Source organism: Copadichromis virginalis, linkage group LG17 (genome assembly GCF_057382275.1).
Source record: "Copadichromis virginalis isolate Kocher_CV1m ecotype Utaka linkage group LG17, C_Virginalis_male_GT1.1, whole genome shotgun sequence".
Classification (NCBI taxonomy): domain Eukaryota; kingdom Metazoa; phylum Chordata; class Actinopteri; order Cichliformes; family Cichlidae; genus Copadichromis; species Copadichromis virginalis.
In genome coordinates, this window is record NC_140634.1 from 40,221,745 (window position 1) to 40,243,700 (window position 21,956).

The 21,956-nt window shown below is 45.1% G+C and overlaps 2 protein-coding genes across 7 annotated transcripts in view; one reads left to right on the top strand and one right to left on the bottom strand.

The window, feature by feature from the left end:
- rabgap1l (RAB GTPase activating protein 1-like) overlaps positions 1-13,442 on the top strand; it is a 93,862-nt gene extending 80,420 nt beyond the window's left edge. For all 3 annotated transcript variants that reach the window (XM_085437231.1, XM_085437229.1, XM_085437230.1), the window contains exons 20-26: positions 5,480-5,572; positions 8,557-8,667; positions 9,051-9,155; positions 9,979-10,062; positions 10,161-10,232; positions 10,585-10,785; positions 11,180-13,442. In XM_085437231.1, the coding sequence (XP_085293357.1) occupies positions 5,480-5,572; positions 8,557-8,667; positions 9,051-9,155; positions 9,979-10,062; positions 10,161-10,232; positions 10,585-10,785; positions 11,180-11,335 (822 nt within the window). In that variant the 3' untranslated portion in view covers positions 11,336-13,442. The remainder of the gene's footprint in view (positions 1-5,479; positions 5,573-8,556; positions 8,668-9,050; positions 9,156-9,978; positions 10,063-10,160; positions 10,233-10,584; positions 10,786-11,179) is intronic.
- Positions 13,443-14,243: 801 nt separating this feature from the next.
- Positions 14,244-21,332, bottom strand: LOC146689973 (interferon-induced protein 44-like). 4 transcript variants are annotated; one of them, XM_085437233.1, is made up of 10 exons: positions 21,162-21,332; positions 21,025-21,073; positions 18,860-19,376; positions 18,405-18,453; positions 18,050-18,245; positions 17,823-17,975; positions 17,563-17,734; positions 15,802-15,902; positions 15,514-15,704; positions 14,244-14,597 (listed from the first exon to the last, which is right to left on the bottom strand). In XM_085437233.1, exons 3-10 carry the CDS (start codon positions 19,329-19,331, stop codon positions 14,498-14,500), a joined length of 1,434 nt encoding a protein of 477 aa, XP_085293359.1. In that variant the 5' UTR covers positions 19,332-19,376; positions 21,025-21,073; positions 21,162-21,332; the 3' UTR covers positions 14,244-14,497. The 4 variants fall into 4 exon arrangements, with proteins under 4 accessions (XP_085293359.1, XP_085293361.1, XP_085293358.1 ...); XM_085437235.1 differs by having other exon boundaries at positions 21,013-21,073; XM_085437232.1 differs by lacking the exon at positions 21,162-21,332 and having other exon boundaries at positions 21,025-21,116.
- Between the last annotated feature and the right edge of the window lie 624 nt (positions 21,333-21,956).

Here is a 21,956-nt window from a genome sequence, read left to right on the forward strand (position 1 = left end):
CCGCCCACGTGGTCCTCCTTCGGCCTGCTCGTCTTTCTCAGCGCTCGTGTCCCTGTGTCTCTTTGTCTCTGTGTCCCAGTGTCTCTTTGTCTCTGTGTCCCTGTGTCTCTTTGTCTCTGTGTCCCTGTGTCTCTTTGTCTCTGTGTCCCTGTGTCTCTTTGTCTCTGTGTCCCTGTGTCCCTTTGTCTCTGTGTCTCTGTGTCCCTGTGTCTCTGTGTCTCTGTGTCCCTTTGTCTCTGTGTCCCTGTGTCCCTGTGTCTCTGTGTCCCTGTGTCTCTTTGTCCCTGTGTCCCTGTGTCCCTGTGTCCCAGTGTCTCTTTGTCTCTGTGTCCCAGTGTCTCTTTGTCTCTGTGTCCCAGTGTCTCTTTGTCTCTGTGTCCCTGTGTCTCTTTGTCTCTGTGTCCCTTTGTCTCTGTGTCTCTGTGTCCCTGTGTCCCTGTGTCTCTGTGTCCCTTTGTCTCTGTGTCTCTGTGTCCCTTTGTCTCTGTGTCCCTGTGTCCCTTTGTCTCTGTGTCCCTGTGTCTCTGTGTCCCTGTGTCCCTTTGTCTCTGTGTCCCTGTGTCTCTGTGTCTCTGTGTCCCTGTGTCTCTGTGTCCCTGTGTCTCTGTGTCCCTGTGTCCCTGTGTCTCTTTGTCTCTGTGTCTCTTTGTGTCTTTGTCTCTGTGTCCCTGTGTCCCTGTGTCTCTGTGTCCCTGTGTCTCTGTGTCCCTGTGTCTCTTTGTCCCTGTGTCCCTGTGTCTCTGTCTCTTTGTCCCTGTGTCTCTTTGTCCCTGTGTCCCTGTGTCTCTGTCTCTTTGTCCCTGTGTCTCTGTGTCTCTGTGTCCCTGTGTCCCTGTGTCTCTGTGTCCCTGTGTCCCTTTGTCTCTTTGTCTCTTTGTCCCTGTGTCTCTTTGTCTCTTTGTGTCTTTGTCTCTGTGTCTCTGTGTCCCTTTGTCTCTGTGTCCCTTTGTCTCTGTGTCCCTTTGTCTCTGTGTCCCTTTGTCTCTTTGTCCCTGTGGCTCTTTGTCTCTGTGTCTCTTTGTGTCTTTGTCTCTGTGTCTCTGTGTCCCTGTGTCTCTGTGTCTCTTTGTGTCTTTGTCTCTGTGTCCCTGTGTCCCTTTGTCTCTGTGTCTCTGTGTCCCTGTGTCTCTGTGTCTCTTTGTCTCTGTGTCCCTGTGTCCCTGTGTCTCTGTCTCTTTGTCCCTGTGTCCCTGTGTCTCTGTGTCCCTGTGTCCCTGTGTCCCTGTGTCTCTGTGTCCCTGTGTCTCTGTGTCTCTTTGTCTCTGTGTCCCTTTGTCTCTTTGTCTCTTTGTCCCTGTGTCTCTTTGTCTCTGTGTCTCTTTGTGTCTTTGTCTCTGTGTCCCTTTGTCTCTGTGTCCCTTTGTCTCTGTGTCTCTTTGTCTCTGTGTCCCTTTGTCTCTTTGTCTCTTTGTCCCTGTGGCTCTTTGTCTCTGTGTCTCTTTGTGTCTTTGTCTCTGTGTCTCTGTGTCCCTGTGTCTCTGTGTCTCTTTGTGTCTTTGTCTCTGTGTCCCTGTGTCCCTTTGTCTCTGTGTCTCTGTGTCTCTGTGTCCCTGTGTCTCTTTGTCTCTGTGTCCCTGTGTCCCTTTGTCTCTGTGTCCCTGTGTCTCTTTGTCTCTGTGTCTCTTTGTCTCTGTGTCTCTTTGTGTCTTTGTCTCTGTGTCCCTGTGTCCCTGTGTCCCTGTGTCTCTGTGTCCCTGTGTCTCTGTGTCCCTGTGTCTCTTTGTCCCTGTGTCCCTGTGTCTCTGTCTCTTTGTCCCTGTGTCTCTTTGTCCTGTGTCTCTGTGTCCCTGTGTCCCTGTGTCTCTGTGTCCCTTTGTCTCTGTGTCTCTGTGTCCCTGTGTCCCTGTGTCTCTGTGTCCCTGTGTCTCTGTGTCTCTTTGTCTCTGTGTCCCTTTGTCTCTTTGTCTCTTTGTCCCTGTGTCTCTTTGTCTCTGTGTCTCTTTGTGTCTGTGTCTCTTTGTGTCTTTGTCTCTGTGTCTCTGTGTCCCTGTGTCCCTTTGTCTCTGTGTCCCTTTGTCCCTGTGTCTCTTTGTCTCTGTGTCTCTTTGTGTCTTTGTCTCTGTGTCTCTGTGTCCCTGTGTCCCTGTGTCTCTTTGTCTCTTTGTCTCTTTGTGTCTTTGTCTCTGTGTCCCTGTGTCTCTTTGTCCCTGTGTCTCTGTGTCTCTTTGTCTCTGTGTCCCTTTGTCTCTTTGTCTCTTTGTCCCTGTGTCTCTTTGTCCCTGTGTCTCTGTGTCTCTTTGTGTCTTTGTCTCTGTGTCTCTGTGTCCCTGTGTCTCTGTGTCTCTTTGTGTCTTTGTCTCTGTGTCTCTGTGTCTCTTTGTCTCTGTGTCTCTTTTTGTCTTTGTCCCTGTGTCCCTGTGTCTCTTTGTCTCTGTGTCTCTTTGTCTCTTTGTCTCTGTGTCTCTGTGTCTCTGTGTCTCTTTGTCTCTGTGTCTCTGTCTCTTTGTCTCTGTGTCTCCCAGGTTAATCTGTGTTTTGTGTCCCTGTGATCTTTGAGAAAGAGCTCGGCTCATCCTGCGCTCACGCTCGTGTGGTCGAGCTCTTTGCATCTGAAAAGGTTTCCAGCCAGTGAAAAATGTCTCTTCTGGCCTGTTTTACACACGACATAATATAGAGCGTGACGCATAACTACACACATGCATATCACCTGAGAAGCCAGAGAATATGCTCAGAGCTGCTGATAAGCCGAAGTGCTGCGTCGCGTGTATGACGGAGTGTAAAACTTTAATACTGCGAGCGATGAAAGGTTTACGGGTTCTTTTACACACTTTGCTCACTGTGAAGGACAATATGGTTTCAATTGTTTCTCTGAAAAAAAGGAGCATGTACGTGAATGTCGTCTTTTTATGATAATAAAACCAATTCGAGGAAAGCTGAAAGGTTATGGAGGCGGCGGTGCTGATTGTAGCTGCAGCAGGATTGGATGTTTAAAGAAAGCCTTGCTGCTCCTAACAAAGCCTGCGCTTTCATTACACAGGTGTGTTGTAATGTTTGTGTGTTTTACGGGTGTTTGCGGGTGTGTAACAGCAGCAGTGTAAGACGCATTTCTTCAGTGATAGTTTGGCTGACTCGGTGATCATGTTAAGAAACAGAAGTCGTTATTAACAGTGAAGCTGGCTCGCTGTGAGATGAGGAGAGCAGAGGGAAATGCAGAATAGTTACACGAGCAGAAACTGCAGTAAAGACTGAATAAATGCGCCCGTCTAACTTCAGTCATCCTGCAGAAATGTGTGTGGCGCCATCGCACGCAGGAAGCCTGGAGTGTGTGCAGCTTGTTACTGGTTAGATTAGGTTATAGAGAACGGCTGAATGGATGACATGAGACGATAAAGGAAAGTGAATGCGACACAGCAGAGAGGGAGGTTTATTTAAAACAGCAAACCTCAGGAAGCATGAGTCATTCCCTCGCTGAAACCCTCTCTCTCTCTCTCTCTCTCACAGATTGTGTTTGTACAATAATTTATGGCTGCTGCGTATCAGGAGGTTTACGTATAGATCAGCTGAGATGGAAGCTGGCTCTTTTTAAATATTGTTTTAAACTCCGCGTCCGAGGAGCTAACTGCCGCTGCTGCACTGAAGCGTCAGCTGTTTAAAAATGCACGTGCAGCAGCTCATCGTTGCACACTCGCCTAACGCACACAGACCCGCAGGGTCAAACTCCATAACGACAAACACTGGACAGCGTGGCGGCGTCCAAAACGCCACGCAGTGACTCTGTAGTTGAACTGGATCTGGCAGCCCTGCAGGAGAACAGCACATCTGCATTGTTTTGTTACAATAAAGCGATTATTAACCCGCCGGCAGAGGCCAGGCTGCTCTTTCTTCCCACACAGATAACAGCTCTCGGACTCGTTTTGTCGTTATCTGCTCGGGAATTGAATGTCCCATAGATAACAGCGTGACGCTCGTTCGCCGATGCCCGAGTCGTAAAGTCGAGGGTCAACTCGCAGGTCACTGGCAAGGACAGGTAATGACTGCCCAGGTGGGCGGTCTTAATAACTCGTCCTCTGGCTTTTAATCCTAATGGAAATGTGCAGCAGGATTCTTATCCCTGTCTTAAGCTAATACACTGCTGCGCTGTGTTGGCTCATTTTCCAGGATGTAACCTGTGACGTGGGCACTTACAGTGTAGTTCAAACACTGAGCTCCTCGTAATGCTTGTACCTCAGCTTCGGTATTACAGGAGAAACATTTTGCAGTGTTGAAGCTGAAGAGAGAATACTGGATGCTGTTCTTTTTATCTGTATTATCATTTCTGATATTCAATCTTAAATGTACAGTGCATTCTCGTCAGTGCTCCAGATAGCTTCTGTACTCCGTGTACTAAACAACGTCCTCCAGTACAAATAAGGAAGTCGTTTATCTTTCTGGTTGTTTCTGGAGTTGACAGTATTCCTACAGAGGCTGTGAGCGCTGCTAGCTTCATTCATTCTGCTTCAGTGTAACACAGTGTGTGAAACAGGCAGCAGTGGAGGATACACAACGACTACAAACACACAGGCGTCTCAGAGGAGGGGGTCATGTGACTGACCCCCCAGCCCTAGTAGTTGGCGCTATGGCAACGCTGTTACCACCCACCTAAACACACACACACCTAATGTAGTGAATTATGTGAGTAAAGCTGTGGTGTTTGCCGTCTCTTGGTGTCGAGGACTTTGGTAATGCTTCGAAGCTTCACTGATCGCAGGTCGTGTCTGTTAAAACCTTCAGTCTGATAATGAATCGAAACCATTTCATGATGGATTTGGTGCTTTTTACAAGTTGCCGTGACTGGTTTTGCACAACAAAACTGCTGAAATGATTTCACATAGTGAGGCCTGAGCACGTGCAGTGACGGCACAGTTCCCCTGTAACGTGCCCAGCGTGCAGCGTGAACTGGACGTTTCTGATCCGCGGTTACCGCTTGCTGATTTATAGCAGGACATTGTAAAGCTTGTGAGCCGAGCGGGTGCTTGTTTGGTTTGTTTTTCCTGTTTCTAATGAGGTCTCATGGGAAAGTCGCAGAACAACACGCAGATGTGCAGCAGATATTAACGCTGATAAAGGCAGACGGAGCAACAGAGAGTAGAAACCGTGCAGCACGAGCCACAACACCGCACCGGCTCGGCAGCGATGTTCAGAGTTCGATCGCTTTGATGTCACGTGACGCATCACGTGGATGTTGTTTCATGAAGCCCCGTTGGTTTGTTTCTCAACGTGACACCTAACTCTGACCTTTGACCTCTGCTGCTTAATCCTGTCGTGGAACGAAGGCATGAGAGCAGCGTTGGTGCAGAGAGAAGTAGCTGATGGTTCCCACCGACACAGGAAGATGATGCAAGAGCTGAGAGCCACTGACTGTTTTATCCAATTCCCTATTCCCACGCTCCCCCCCCCCCCCAGCTCACAAACAACTGGGATGGGCTGAGATTTTTATCAGGCCAAGTAAACAAAGTCAACAGTAAAATGATGATTTAATTAACTTTGCTGTTGTTTTCAGGTCCCGACCAAAAAGCTGAAGAAGTTTGAGAAGGAATATCAGACTCTGAGAGAGAGCCAGCTGCAACAAGAAGACCCCATCGAACGCTACCAGGTACGCACCCACGTATAGATAAGATTCACCCACCAGGTGTGGAATTTAAATCTGTTTTTTACACAATCAGGTCACATGAAAGCAGCCCCCCTGAGCTAAAGTGTTGAGCACTCGGCTCTTTACGTTTCTGATGAAGGAGCTGCCTTTATAGATAAAATTAGCCGTGATTCCAAGATTAGAAATGAGCACGTCGCTGTTTGGTCTGTTTTTAAAACTGTTCTGACGTGAAGTGCGACTTTTCTCGCTGCGCTGACTTTCATCGTCGTCGACCCTGCTATTAATAAAACGTATTTTTGGGCTGAGCTGCTGGGTTGTTGTGGTTGCAAAGGTTTGTCTCCACTGGGTTCATCTTTCTCTGTTCGTCCTGAGGCAAAACAAACTGAGGCAGATATTTGATGATTCTGACGAGTTTTATTTTTGGAAGCTCACAAAGAGACTGTCCAGCTGAGGAGGACAGTGTTACTGCGTGACTCAGTAGGATGAACCTGAATCGTTTAAGGAAAGTAAGGCGTCACAGTAAAGAGTGGATGTTACATGTAAGCGTCATGTGATGATGAAGAATTACCTCCACTTGGCTTCATGTTTCTACCCACAATTAGGCCAAACCGAGATGCACAAGTGCGTCGTAGTAAACCTGCCTTTGCTCAGTTAAGCACATCAGGCTTCTGTAGTCAGTAAATGTGCACAGTATATGATACATGATAGTGCCGTTAACACTGAAATAGTTAAAGACGCTGACAGGAAGGAGACGAGTGCAGAACAAAGTAAATGTGACTTCACTGCAGTGCCTGAACAGAGAGGTGGCGTCTGAAGCAGCTCCTTCATCTTTCCAAGTAATATTATGGACGCAGCATTTGATCTGATCACAAGACACAAACACCCATGACAGGCCCCCCCCCCCCCCCCCCCAACCAAAAAAAAAATTACATCTGAATCTGCTTGTTAGAGGCAAAAGTGCCACGTTGGTGTGTAAGCTGCTGCTTTTAGAGGAAGGAAGAGTTTATCACAGATAAGCTGCTGAAGCTGCTCTCCTCCACAACAACAACACAAACGCACAAGTGTTGCTGCTTGTAAAATGTAATTATTTCTATGTAGTTATTTTGTGGCTAATGTAACGATTCAGTGTTTCTATAAGGCTTCAGACCCCAGTTTAACTGTGTGCTGGCTTCCTTTGTGTCCGAGCAGATGTACTTTTGTATCTGCAGTACAAACTGAATTATTACTAAAAGCAGATAAATGTGAGGGAGGGCAGGGAGGGCGAGTCGGGCTGGGCAGTGAAGCAGAGAAGGGAAGTCGGTGTCAGGATCATGTGTTAAAGCGTGCGCCTGAGGCTCGATTTGAAAACGCTCGGTAAGCTTCTGCCCCAACAGCGATCATTTCATCTATATTTATGTGTCCTGAGTCTGTGACTTCCTTCATGTGTTTATGTACTTTTACACTGATATGATGTGACCGCGCTGACTAAAGTAGTTCAGGGTCTTGTTGTAAACTATCGGCTGTGTCATCGTTCTAAATGATGACACGTGTGTGGGTAACAGCTGATCTCACAACAATCAGACGTGTTTTTTCCTCTTTGTCTTTGAAGTTCCTGCTGCTGTTTGTAAATAACAGATAAGGTTTTCAGAGCTTTCAGATGAACCACTTGTTTGCGTGCGGAGACTCAGGCAGGGTAAGAGTGACGGGATATCAGGTCAGATGACTGCTCACAACCATCACAACAGTTTGGTCCCGTTCATGGTCGTCATGTGAGCCTGTTTGAAGGCGGGCAGCAGTCATGAGACTCAGCTCATGGTCTGCAGTGAGGACTTGAGCCTGACACGGCCACCTATAACTGTAATGTCACAATAACACCTTCTGTTTGAGTTAAACTGTGGTCATGTGATGATTATATTAACACCAAGCCTGGATGAACCTCGCAGCCTGTACAGCAGAGATGTCTGTCAGCCAATCCAGTTTCACTTCATTTATGCAGCATCAAATCACAGCTGAGAGATCGTCATATAAAAAAGACCTGCTTTTTTTTCTGCATGTAAAGAAACGCTTTGATAACTCTGTCACACCTTCCCCTCAGGTAAGAGTCCTGGGGTCATCCCGGCTCTCTTTCCTTCACAGCACATAGAAATATTTTCTTCTTCGTAATATTAACCTCTTGTCACATCTCGTTTAGGTTACTGTGATTCTCCTCTCTGTGACCTGCTCATGAGTCTCTCCATAAACTGCAGTTCGTTCAAAAAGCAGCTGCTCGTATTGCATCAGGACTTAGATCGACTGAACATATGAAATCTGTGCTTAAACAGCTCCGTTAGTTCACCTCCTGCTTCTTACCTTCAAAGCGCTTCATAACCTCGCTCCTCCATATTGATCTGATCTCCTCCATACGCACACGCCCACTCGCACACGCCCACTCGCACACGCCCACTCGCACACGCCCACTCGCACACGCCCACTCGCACTCGCCGCTCGTCTTCTGTCCCGCCTGCTCGCCTGACTTCTTCGGGACTCTGAGCCTTCAGTCCTTCTGGCCGAGACTTTGGACGCACCTCCAGCTGATCTCCAGACTACGAACTCTGTCTCCACTTTTAAATCGCGTCTTCAAACCCATCCACTCAGGACTGCATACCCTTCATCATTTTTCATTTAGCTGCTGTTTTTATTTTGTTGCACTGATGTAAAGTCACCTATAAATAAAATGGATGATTATTATTATTACTATAAATCTGTCGTCATGAGTCTTTGGGATTAAGTTGTAAGAAATACAGATTTATTTTTATAAATTAAAACACAAATGGAAATAAATATAAATCGTTTTTCTAATATTTAATGACTTTGGTATCAATGTAGCGAAAGCTGTAAAAATGTGGAAATGCAGTTTCCTTCTGGGGCCAGACTGGAGTATTCTTCTGGCTCGATTCTGGCCCTCGAGCCTTGTGTTTGACACCCCTGCTTTGCAAGTGTTTGCGATTGTGTGCGTTTGATGTCTGCAGAGAGAGAACCGTCGCCTGCAGGAGGCCAGCATGCGACTTGAACAGGAGAACGATGACCTGGCACACGAACTGGTCACCAGTAAAATCGCCCTTCGGAACGACCTTGACCAGGTAATAAAAAGTCTACGAAACCTCCAAACACTCTGAAACCGGAGCTGTTTACACTCGTGCTTTAGCCGTGAGCATCTTTACACAAATGAGCACACGTGAGAATGCAAACACTGGACTCGGTCAGAATCGGTCTTAACCTGCCGACTCCTGGTTTCTGTATCCATGTAAGTCTGGTGAATTTCCAGTAAAAGGAACGTGGCTCAGGCCCCACGTAGCAGAGAAAGTATTCCAGGTAGAGCTCGGACGAGCTGCGCGGCGTGAAAACGACCAAGCGACCAGATTGATGAGCGTAGTAAACGATCCTGTAAAGAAGCAGGTGTTTGTGTAGTCTGCCGCTTGTGTGAACGTTGTTTACTACACGATGTGTGTGTACGTGCACTCAGGTAGAAGACAAGGCCGATGTTCTGAACAAAGAGTTGCTGACCACAAAGCAACGTCTGGTGGAGACGGAGGAGGAGAAGAAACGACACGAGGAGGAGACGGCTCAGGTAACATCCACGCTGCTTAACAGGTTACATCAGTGACCAGAAAACACCGGAGTAAGCTGTGCAATTACAGCAGTGATCAAATAACGCAGGCCCTGTATCACTAATCTAAATCGGTCATTCCCAAAGTCGAGTGCTGCGGCCCCCAACAATCAGCCAACCAGTCTTAAATCTTCGCTCTAAGGCAGGAGTGGGGAACTCCAGGCCTCGAGGGCCGATGTGCTGCAGCTTTCAGATCTCACCCTGGGTCAACACCTGAATCAGATGGTGAGTTCATTACCGTCGGATCAAGGATGCATCTAAAGCCTGCAGGACACCGGCCCTCGAGGCCTGGAGTTGCCCCGCTTCTGCTCAGAGCAAAATACAAGAGAAAGCCCTGTATGTCCTAACCCTGCCACTGGGACACAAAGGTCAACACAGAGCATTACATTTCAGTAATATCACAATAATAATATTCACTTTTTATATAAATAAGTTGAACTGAATTTCTGTTGTTACTGTGGCCCACCTGTAGTACCTGTGCAGCCCACCAGGAGGCCCCAGCTCATGCATTGATCTAGGGCTGATTTTCTTTCTGTGTAATTGGTAATAGTGAACCAGTTACACATCAACACACCCAGTAAATAAAAAATCCCAGTTTGGTAGCAGTGAGAGATCACATATGGGTCACCAGTCGGTGGTTGCTAGCAGGCTCTAAAAGAGCGAATCCAGGTCAAGTTGCTGAGTTGAACGCCTCAGTTGTGTCGTTATGCACAGTCAGCACATCTTTCTCATTAGTTTGTCATTTTAAAAGAATAATTTTGACATCTTGTTCTTGCTGTCCCAGCTGAAGGAGGTGTTCAGGAGGGAGCTGGAAAAAGCAGAGCTGGAAATCAAGAAAACCACAGCAATCATAGCTGAATACAAACAGGTCTGCTGGCGTCTCCTCATTGTGAACTGCACACATTGATGTATGCATTGTTATCTTGTTCAAGTCAAACATAACCAGGTTTCCTCTCTGGGTTTCAGATCTGCTCCCAGCTGAGCACCAGGCTAGAAAAACAACAGGCGGCAACAAAAGAGGAGCTGGACATGGTCAGGGTGAGACGGTCCTTTTAATGCAAAGTGTGCTTCAGATGCAAATTAGGACACTTGCCGAGTCCGAAGGAAAACCACGGTTGCGTGAGAGAACAAAAGACCTTTGAGCTTCAGGTTTGCACAATCAAGTCCTTAATGGGCGTGATGCTGGTGTGGCGCTCTGTGGGTCTAGCAGGGTACCGCCTCGGGCCTGGATAAATGATACGGTGCAACATCACATCGTGGTAATCAGGATGCTGTACGGGACATAGAGCAGCAGGCCTTTCTTCACATAGACTCGGCCTCACCTCCTTTTTTTAACCATAATTTTAAAGTTGTTGCGGTAAACCTGTGTGTTTTTATCCCCCTCATGCAGAACAAAGTGATGGGCTGTCAGAACTGCAGGGACCTGTTTAGCTCAGTCGGGTCCCTCCAGACTTCGTCTCCTGGTGGTGACAGAACGTCTTCAGAGCCACACGACGAGGAGAAGGACGGACTGAAGGAGCAGCTGAGACAGCTGGAGCTGGAGCTGGCGCAGACCAAACTGCAGCTGGTGGAGGCAAAGTGCCGCATTCAGGTCAGCAGGTGTTAACGGCATCTAGTGTTTTCAGGGAGGCATGCCAAGCACGTGATCAGAGCTGTAAAGACATTCAGCTAAAACACACGTGTTGCTGATGATCTGATTGGCTGTTGGATCACGTGCACAGAACGCTGAACAGCAGCAGCAGGAAATTTACTGTATGCACTTCAACTTCCTGCATCTGTTTTCTGCCTCTGCTGTGACAAATAACGACTGTCAGCTTAATAACATAAAACAGCAGCACGTACAGAAGCATGGAGCCCACTGCAGGCCACCATGTGACCCTTTGTAAGGAGTGAAGCGTTGTAGAGTATTAAAGCACAGCGATGTGACACAGTGATAAACCTGCTCGTGCTCTCATTAATGACTGAATCCTTCTGTGGCTCTGCAGGAGCTCGAGCATCAGCGGGGAGTTCTGATGACCGAGATTCAAGCCAATAAGAACTCTTGGTTCAGCAAGACTCTGGGGTCCCTGAAGAGCTCTGCGTCCTCTTCCTCCAGCTCCACATCCCAGACCCCGTCCTCTCCGAAGGAAGGCACTGCCTAGATCAAGCTCCTTCTCCCTCCCTCGCCCTGCAGGATGCACACTAGAGCTGAGGAACACAAGCCGAAGAAGCAAGAAGCGCAAAAATGCAGTATTCCTTTTTCAGTAGGCGGAAACAGGGAGCTTCCTGGACCGCAAATAGCCCAAAACTGTGGGAAGAACCAGGCGGGGGGACTGAATGAACCATCTGCCTGAGTTTGAGGGAAATATGAACCTTCTCCACTTCACAGTGGATCAGAGCAGACGGGGCGAAGAAGTTCAGTGCTGGAACCTGGTTGGGTCTCTTTGCTCCACCTTGTGGCCAGATGGCGCTATTGCAGCAATATTGTGTGAAGTTTCCTGGTAGCTTGAAAGTAAAGCGGAGTTCAACACCTGTGTTGTGATCACAGGCGTCTCATACGTTTAATCCTCAGTGCAGATATAGCCCACACGTGCTCTGAGAAAGGAATACTGCATACAAGTGAGAGAATACGAAACTTGTATTTCTTTATATTAATGTAACGTAAACAATGTTGTCTTATAAATATGTATAACTGATTAGTAATTTTTTTTTAATAATCTTGTACAGAAAAAACACACGAGGCAAAGTTCTTAAATTTCTTTTCTACTCTTTGAATGTCATCTCTTCAGATGTTGAGGTAAGCACAGTGTGTGATCGATGTGGTGGAGTCCAAACGCTGACGGGCCAAAGTGACAGCCGCCAGTTTCTGTTCCCCTCTAACTCCGTTTTTATGGTCAAGACTTTGTAATCTTTCTTGGTTTTAATTTCTAAATCGAGTTTTATTTTCTCGTGTTTGCAGATCAAGCTTTTTTTAGATATCTGTGATGGTGACAGCAGTGGCCTCTGATTCTGTTATTTTATAAATATAAAACTGATAATACGACGCGTTTGAGACATATTAGCTGCATGTTTTTAGCTGGAGATGTCACAGGCTGCGTTCTTATGAAAATCTTTAACCTCAAACATTAATAAGTAGGATTAATGCGTACTTATTGCAGTATTGCTCCACTACGGTTAAATAGACCAGTTGCACAAAGGTGCCAACGCCCTCGTCCTTTGTTGATGGATCATTATTTTTACACATCATCGCCATGTTGATCCCTTGGTCCATAAATGAGTGTTGGCTCTGACGCTCCACGGTAACGCTCCACGGTAACGCTCCACGGTAACGCTCCACTGTGAGCCATTCACGTATGTTTAAATAGTCACGTGCGTCTACTTTATGAGACGAACAGCAGATGGCGCCAAATTCAAACGAGCTGCTTCTTTGATTTCAGAGGACAGAAATAAAAATTGCTGTAAAATTAGCCAAAACAAAATGTTTTGCGTGTTGGTGCTCGTTTAGCAGATATAAGCTGCGGTGCGGTGCCAACTCCCCTGCTTTACTCTTTGGTTGACACTAACATCAGCCTTTGGACTCGGACCAATCCCACGTGTACTTTATGTGTGTGAATGTGTGTGTTCTGCACTGTTATTCAAGTGGTTCAAGTCGATGTTCCTCGTTCACGTGGCTGCCTTTTCTGTTAATGACTGAAGCGATCGACTGTTTGAACTGTCTGACAGCGTCAGCTGTGCCATAAGAGCCTCTCCTCTGCTCCCTTCTTGTAGTCGTCCTAACGATCTCTGCCCATATCGCTGAACAACCTTTTTGCTGGACTTCATTTTCAGCTCCGCATTTCACACATTTCCTCCAGGAGCCTCACGAATCGAGGGCCGTCCTCTCGCTGGAGGGAATGCTTCAAAATCATGAAACGGGAGAAAACAGAAGCCGACTGATCATCACTGAATTCCAGGTGTTGTGCTTTTTCCAGGACATTCCTCTTCACTGCGTCATTCTTGTTGTACAAAGCGGTTTAATGTCGGAGAGAGCTCCCCGTCTATTATGTGCACTAACGCAACACTGATATTTGAAACACTATTTCAACGTGTGTTTGTTTGAACGTTTGTAGCTGATGATTATTGATGCTGTTGCACAAGCAGGCGCTGAGTCGTGTGGTTTACAGGTGGCTGTAGCGCCACAGTCCTGTTACACTGGGAGGGAGGGACTCCAGCGCCGTTTGCTGTACAGTAACTGTCTGAGCTGCATTAATAAATTTCAGTTTTTCTCTTTGTTTGTGCACTTTGAGATTTTATAGGAAAGGAGGATACTGACACTGACACCACGTGCACACACACACGTGCAGGTATTAGCAGGTAAATGCAGACATGCAACGTTTTCCCGTTATAAGTAATGTAGACTCACAAAACTTCGTATTGTTCCAAAGTCATGTGAGCAACTACTTGTGTATTCCCAAACATGGTGCATGCTGGCTCACTTATTCAAACTAAACTTTTGGCATTTGCACCAATCAGTGTTCAGACACAGATTTCACCTCCGAGGATTTGAAATCATCAAATCAGACTTTCAGCTGAAATTTAAGGAATTTTACAAAACTGACTGTTTATAAATTGCAGCCATTTTTATCTTTGTGATCTCCTGACAAATTAAACAGACAAAATATCTGTTTGGTGCCTTTTCACTGCTTTTCCTTCTATGACACCCAAAAAAAGACCCTGATGCAAAAAGTGGGTTTGATGACAGAATTATTTCTATGATTTAGAAAAACATCACAAACAATGGATGAAGAGAGTTTACAGGTTACACTCAGCAGAGAGTCTGAAGCCCAAATGCAACATTTGATGGCCGTGGGTTTTAGACTTTAGGCAGGTACCGGTTTATTCAAATGATCCTCATATTTAAAATGATGTAACTTTGTCCTTGTAAGTCATAAGTGGTCAGTTACCAGTCAGAGAACATATAAAACCTAACCGAATATAAACTTAATGAAATTTCTATTTAAAAAAAACAAGTGTATCATCACCACAGAGTTCACGGGGAAACTGTGCGACTCGGATTCACGACAACGAAGCCAAAATGCTCAACAACCTTTATTGTTGCAGATCCGAAAGGCATAGCTGGAGGCATACAGCAGCAACATGACTATAATGAACCAGAACAGTGCAAAACTGAAGCATCTAAACCACACGAACAACCATGAAGTAGAAATAGGAAACAAAACAAAGCATAAACAAAATGACGACGCTGCATTTACATGTGACACCATCATCCTGGCTTTTTGAACATCGAATCGAAAGAGTTCCCACGATCACCACGTAGTGACGTGTTATTGTGGACCTGTCCGGCCGGAGGCTCCATCCGACATCATCCATGTCAGGAGGTTCAGGTCTGTCCCAGCTGTCATGGGGCGAGAGGCGGGGCACGCCCTGGTGGAACCACAGATTAATATCATGACTTTATCTGTTGCCAGTAGGTATGATTTTGCACTCATATACATGACAGCATTGGGGTGCAGTTATAACAGGCTGCCGAATAAAAACTATCTGCCGTCTCGTCCTTCCATGAATCCGTACCTTGGTACCCGATGTCGCGTGGGGGGGATGATATCTCCCCCTGACCTGGCGTCAGGGGGAGATATCATGACTGTATCATGATATCATGAGTTACAGTCTTCATCTGTGGAAGACTGTAACTCACTCTTCCACAGATGCTCGTAGAGGCAGGCTGCAGATGCTTGATTTTACACACCTGCATTCAAAGATTAAGAGCTTTGGTCCAACACGTGTGTTTGTATAGCGCAGCAGACAAAAACTGAAGGGAGTGGTGGAAAGTTATGTTAACACAAGTCAACAGCAAAGTACAACTGTTCTGATAAGATGTTTTAAAAGTGTAATAATGTTATTTTCTTGTGAAAAATCACAAAATAATATTTTAAATTGTCAGATCTGTCAGCGTCGCATGAGCCCACTAAATAAGCCAAGCAACTTTGTCTTCTTCCAAACAGGAATGCATATTGTAACTACACCCTTGATGTCATTGTTTTCTTCTGATTTTCTGTGTAATTCTGTCACACAAGTACAATGTAAATGTAAAATATTTAGTGGAATCTGGTGAGATGAAATTTACTTGATTGGTTTAGAATCAGCTGATAGAATTGCTCCAAGTATTTAAGTAAATACATGTTTGATGTTTTTATGTTAGTTTAATGAAAAAGATTTCTTCATGAAAAGCAAAAATAGCAAGAAGCTTTCTTCCCGCCTTCCCAGTAACCCTGGTAACACAGTAAACTAGCACTGTGCAGGGTCACCTGGAGGTAAATGAACCATCTTAAATTCTTCTTACTCTTTGGTTTGCATGTTGCTCATTCGGTCACTGAGCTCGTCAAAGTAATTATCAACAAAGCGAAGCATCTGAATGATGGCGCTGAGCAACAAGATGTCACAGTCGGTGTCCACCTCCAACTCCTCGCTGTAATTCTTCACTGGAATGATGCAGGACAACGGCACGCCGAGCCGGGAGCTGACCTCCTGCATCTGTATCACAGTGTACAAGAAAAGGCTCATCCTACCATGTTCAACGTTATTTGTATTTACTAAAAAAGGTTTGTTTTCCCTGTAGAACCATCCTCACCATCTCCTTAATGTAGCCACTCTTGTAAATGTTTCTCACGTCCTCTTTCACCAGTGGGCAGGCTTCATCTACTTTAGTGAGGAGCACCAGCTGAGGAATGCCTGGAAACAAATGAGCAGGAAGCTCATTTCCAAAATGCCACAGATTCTGACACAGTGAGTCATCACAGTATCATTATAATAGAATCTCATCTCTCTGGTGAGGAGGGAGGATGCACCAGTGTGTGCACTGTGGGTATACGTGTTCATGGTTGTGTGCTTAGTGACAGTTCACAGGACCTGGAGTCTTTGGATGGGAACGCTCTCATCTGGGGGGGAAAGTGTGACTGAGAGGAATGACCTTCCAGATCTGAACCCAAAGAGTGCTCTGCTTCTATAGACTTCTATACTAATCATAGTTTGTCCATAACAAATACAGGTAAGTTATTCCTACGGTACTTGGCACCAACGTTCCCTCTAATGTTTCATGTGTCTGAGCGAACGCACAAACTCCCTGAGCGGTACCACTGTGAGCGACAGCAGACGTGTGCACTGTGGTCACGCCAGCATCCAATCCATCCAAGTTACATGTTTATTAAAATAATCAAATTACAGCATTTATGTTAGACTACTTTTAATTAACTGCTTTGGCCCACTTACAACGAAAATTAAAAATAAAGTCTTGTTCATGACCTGTGCAGCATGTTAACACTATTATTAACTAACCCCTAACCCTTTATAACAGAGTGTGACTTAAAAATATGCAGGACTCATTTCTACTGGGTGGGAAGATCTGACAAGCCGGAACATGCCCGTTTAATTTATCAAGGTTTGCTCCACAGTCTCAGCGCAGAGCTGCGTTCATAAACAATCGCACATCCGAATATTGGTCTTTTTAAAATCTTGTTTCAACAGAAACAACAAAAACTGAATATTAATCAGGAAAACCTTACATTTATGGAGTTCACATACTAGTATAGACTGCATTTATCTGGTAGTCTGCTAATGTCGAATTTTGGGAAGGCACCATGAGGTTACTTCTGTTTGCTCAGTCCTGTCCCACATTCCATCGTCCCAGTCTTCATGAAACTCATAATACACTCAAAATATAGAGAAATTATGAGTTGCTCGAGAGCTTTACACAATTTAAGAATTTAAAGAATAAATTAAAGATATTAAGTTGCAGCCTGACAGAAATAATGAAGAACATGCTTATAATCAAACCGAGGTCTGAAGAAGTAGCAAGCCCGCAAACAACAGAATAAATGAGCAAATGAAGCTCTGCCAGTCACAGAAATGACCTCCACATCTGGTCTGGGACCTGTGAGCAAGAATATTATTTTTCTGCATTTCATTTCCTTTAAAATTGTTTCGATTTATTAAATTAGATTAAAATGGATGAATGAAAATCTGTTTACTGGAAACAGTTTTGGTGATTTTCAGTGTAAAATATCTGGTTTAGGTTTACAACGAAAGCTATAAAAAGGGTTGAATTTCAATTCAGTCTTGTTTATGTATTTATTATTTAATCTATATTATAAGGTAAAGACTCATCCTATACCTAACTATCCAAGTCAAAGTTTATTTGAAGAAAGCACCATCTCTGCGTGAAAGGGGCGTGTTTATGGCAGAAAGGAGGCGGGACTCCCAGCGGCTGATTGGTGGCTGACAGTCGGCCTGCTGACCTCTGGCTGAAAGTAGCAGCTTTGAGTGGCTGTATCTGTATGTTGTGCTGAGATTCAGAAGGAAAACAGCTGTAATGACTGCACTCGGCTCTACTGACCCATTAAGTTGACCTTTCTGCGGATGGCGTCCAGTTTCTCCTCCAGCCCCGTGGGCATGATGGAGATCTTACAGCTATCAATGACATAAACCACGCAGTGGATCTTGTCTTTGAGTCTAGGAGACTTGTGATAGCCGTGGGCCTCAGGATGCAGAGGAGCTGAAGGGTTGAACTAGAGGAGGAACGGAGACACGGTTAGAGCCGACAGCTGACAAATCTCTGTTTCATACATTCAGTGTCCTGCTGATGTAATGCAGCACCTGATAACAGTCTGGCAGGTGACCTTTGAGGATGCTGTTCAGGTCATCGATGTCAAGCCCCGCCCCTTTGCTCTCCTCCAGCCCCATGGTATCGCACAAGATTATCGGCAGAGGTTTCCCTTCACGCCCGGCTTTCACAGAGTACGAGCGAAACTGTTGGACACAAAGCGATTAGAGCACAGCGCACAGAAAGGGGGCCGCTGAAACCACTCACAATAATCAATCACCTGTGTGGTGAGGCTGGTGGAGGAGGAGCCAGATATGGCCTGGCTGGTGACGTGGCCTCTGAATACAGAGTTGACAGAGTTAAAGAAGCTGGACTTTCCAGCTCCGACTGGTCCGATGAGCAAAACCCGAGCCTGGGTCACAGAGCTGACTGTGGGTTTGTAGCTCTTAATGCTCTCAATCAGCCCCGCCCTCTTCCTGCACAAACGAGGAGATGGAGAACTTTTGCAGCAACTGTAATATGTGTCAGTAAATATAATATCATATCATTGCAGCCAACTGATTAACATATTCCTCCAGCTGTTTGTAGATCAGTGTGCTGTACAAGAGTCAGGACTGTGGCTCCGTCACACTTACTCAGACTCCCACACTATCGTCCTCCATGGCCTCTCAAGTTCAGAGCGTTCTGTTCAAGAGCAAAAACACAGCAGGACATCAGTGCTGCAGTCGCTCACCCGGCTCACGATCCATCACAGAACCGTAAATGTGACCTTGACCTTGAATGCAGTTTGGGGCAAATGTTTGCAGGTTTCCTTAAAATTCAACTGATACTCTTGAATATTGTGGACAGATCAAAGATGGACCCCACTGCCGTGCAATAAACTCATCAGTATTTTGGTTGGATGAGCTTGTGATGAAATCTATTTTCTTAACCACGTGTTCAATTTAGGGTGGAGGGGGTGGAGGGAATGATTAAAGGCCTGTTAGAGGGCAAGAATATAACGTGTGATACCTGTTATTGTTATTATAACTAAAAGTTATTTTATGTCTGGGATAAATTATGCAGACAGCCGGTAACCTAGTGGACCTACCCTCCACTTGGTAGACTTCACACTCCTTCAGGTTGAGATCATTGCCATGCATCTCTGCAGCAGTGAAGTTGTAATAATTTCCTGGACTGCTGTACGCTACTGGCTTGCTTCCATGGACAAGAGCCAGTGCTTCTCCAAAACAAGGTCCAGAGTTTCCGATCATTTTCACTGCATTTCCAGGACCAGTGACGGGATACTTGAGGAGCTGCTCTCCAGTGAAGGTAAAAAGAAAAGCTTTATCATCATTCACAAACCCTCCAGACTGATTAAAGGGTTGTTTGGTGTAGCCTCCAAACACAAAACCAGAGTTGTTGTAGCCCACGGACACAGTGGGAGAGCGGTGGTCACATTGTTGGTGAAATGCTGCACCGGTGAAGCCGTGGACGCTGGCCTTGTACAGCAGCTGCAGCCTGACTCTCCCCAGCTCAGAGCAGATGGCTCTCTGCCTGCTTTTGGTTAGCTTGGCATTCATGATGGAAAAAGGATCTTCTGAGCTGAGTCAGTTATACTGTTTAATCTGTGGAGTCAATGAAAACACATCCACAGTCACTGCATCGAGTCATATTTCCATAATTAAAAACAAAGTGCAGTTTCTTTGCCTCATTCCTTGTAAATAGCACCACAACAGTTCATTTGCCTCAGACCTATTTAATAATGTCCTTCTTAGGTCTCAGTGTAGTGCACTGAATCAAATTCACACATAAAGACTTTTAATTATCTGCATTTTGTCTTTATCATCAAAATTGTTTGATAATTTCACACTTCAAGAATCCATTTTCTGTTAGTATGTTTCATTATTTTATTTTAAATATATATTTTTGAGACTGTTATTGGTTTTTAATCTAGTTTAAACCAAACCACTCCACTGGCTTTAGCTACATTCTGGACCGTGCTTCCGGAATGCAGTAGCTAGCGAGCTGATTGGAGACCGTAACAGCCAATCAGAATTATTGCATCCAAGTCTGTGATTGGTGGGTTTTGTGGCACACTTCTAAGGGTGTACAGAGAGCTGAGACACACTGAGAGCAGGTCTGCAGATGTCTGTGAGCACAGAGATCTGAGCGAGAGCGGCTGTTATTGTGCGTGGATGTGGATAATAGCAAACAGTGAAATGCATTTCTCTCACGCAGGAATGAATTTTGTTCGCTCAAATTAAACTAAAATAAATTTCTTCTCAAAATGCAACATTTGCGCTTGCATTTTTTTTTAACGTGCGCTCGGAATAGAGGCACAAAAATACCGCCATGGTTACAGCACGTGTGTCCAGCTCTTATCGGTTCTTTCGATCAAAGTCAGACTAAAGTTTATTTTGCCAAAACTGATCGCTCGCATTTAAACTGCTTTAAATAACTTGTTGGTGTATAATATGTGAAACGCGCACAAACAACATTCCTGTAACAAGGTAAAGTTTTTGGCCGTGACTTTAATGTTTCCTTTATTTATCCAGTAAAAGAAAAAACCTCGTTGACATTAAAATGTCTTTTTAAAAAAGGTCACCTGGGCACGAGGACAGCAGAAACACAAATATTACAATGGTCCGGTAAACATACTTTAAGCGGACACAAAGGACCGGATTGGTTATAATGTAGGCACAATAACACAGAGTTATAAAGACGCTTGAAAAACAGGTAATTTTTAAAATTTTATGTATAACCTTTTGTAAACTCTGCTCATTGACCAACGTAAAGATGTTACACATGAAAACACACGGAGACCTTGGAAATCCGTTTTTGGCGCAACACCGGAGCTGAAAAAACAAAAACATCGCTCACTCGTTTCTGTGATGTTGATTCCGAAAGTTCAAATATGTGAAAATACATTTTGCTTTAGTTTGTTAAACAAGCAAATCTGAATGGTCACTTTGGAGAAGATGATCGATTTAGAGAAAGACTGAAAAAAGAAACCAGGCGAACACCACAGTGGCGTCACTGACAAGAGTGAACCACACCCAGCTCACTAACTGCACCAAATGTGATTTAACAGATTTATGTGGCATTTTATTATCGAAACGACGTCTCCGTTAGATTAACTTACACTAACTAAACTTTCTTACAGTTCTCTGGTTTTTGTTGTTGTTTTGCAATAAAGAAAAAACAAACAAACATTCAAAATCTTACATGCAAATTTAAAAAACGGCCGCAGCTCTTTCTTACTTCCAGTCTTACCTCCTGGTCCAGACAGATGAGGGAGCGTGAGCAGTTGTCGCAGATGTCGCTGTGGACAGATGTGAAGTACAGATGTGAGAAGTAGTTTCATTTCTTCCGAAATGAAACTAAAAGCATTTCGCAGACTGTGGGCTTACCGGTGGTTTCTAGTGTTCAAAAGTAGAATGGGAGGCAGAGCCTTCAGCTTTCAGGGGCCTCGTCTCGAAACCAGCTCGTAGTTTGGATTCGATAAACACAAAGACTTCTCTAGTTTAAAGATCAGGGTTAAAGCATTAGGCTGGGTCCGCTGACCCTGAACCCTCCCTTAGTTATGCTTCAGTGGGTCGAGGCTGCGGGGGGATTCCCACAAGTGTTTCTTCTTCACTCACTTTGTGTTTGTTAGGTTAGGTTTGACTTTGTTAGTCAAAGTCAAATTTATTTATACAGCACATTTAAAACAACAACGTTTGACCAAAGGTCTGTACATTTAAGATAATCCATCCATCCATCCATCCATTTTCATCCGCTTTGTCCGGGGCCGGGTCGCGGGGGCAGCAGCCTAAGCAAAGAGTGTGTGTGTGTGTGTGTGTGTGTGTGTGTGCGCATTTAAGATAATCAAAAGAGATAAAAACAAAGGAAGACGTGACGAAATTTAAGAAAAGAAGCATAAAATGAGAAGATTTGAGTAAGAAATAAGGCAAATAAAAGTAGAACAAACTCATTCTGATTGAAAAGCTGAAAAATAAAAGTGGGTTTTCAGACGGGCTGTGAAAGTGTCCAATGTTGGGGAGGTCCTGAGGTCACAGCAAAGGCTCTGTGCTTTAATCTGGACCTCGGGACAGCTAGGAGCATTTGATCTGCAGACCTCAGTGACCTCAGGAGTGCACCAATTCAAAAGATCAGAAAGGTATGAGGTTGCAGCGCCTTAAAAATGAATAACAAAATCTTAAAAT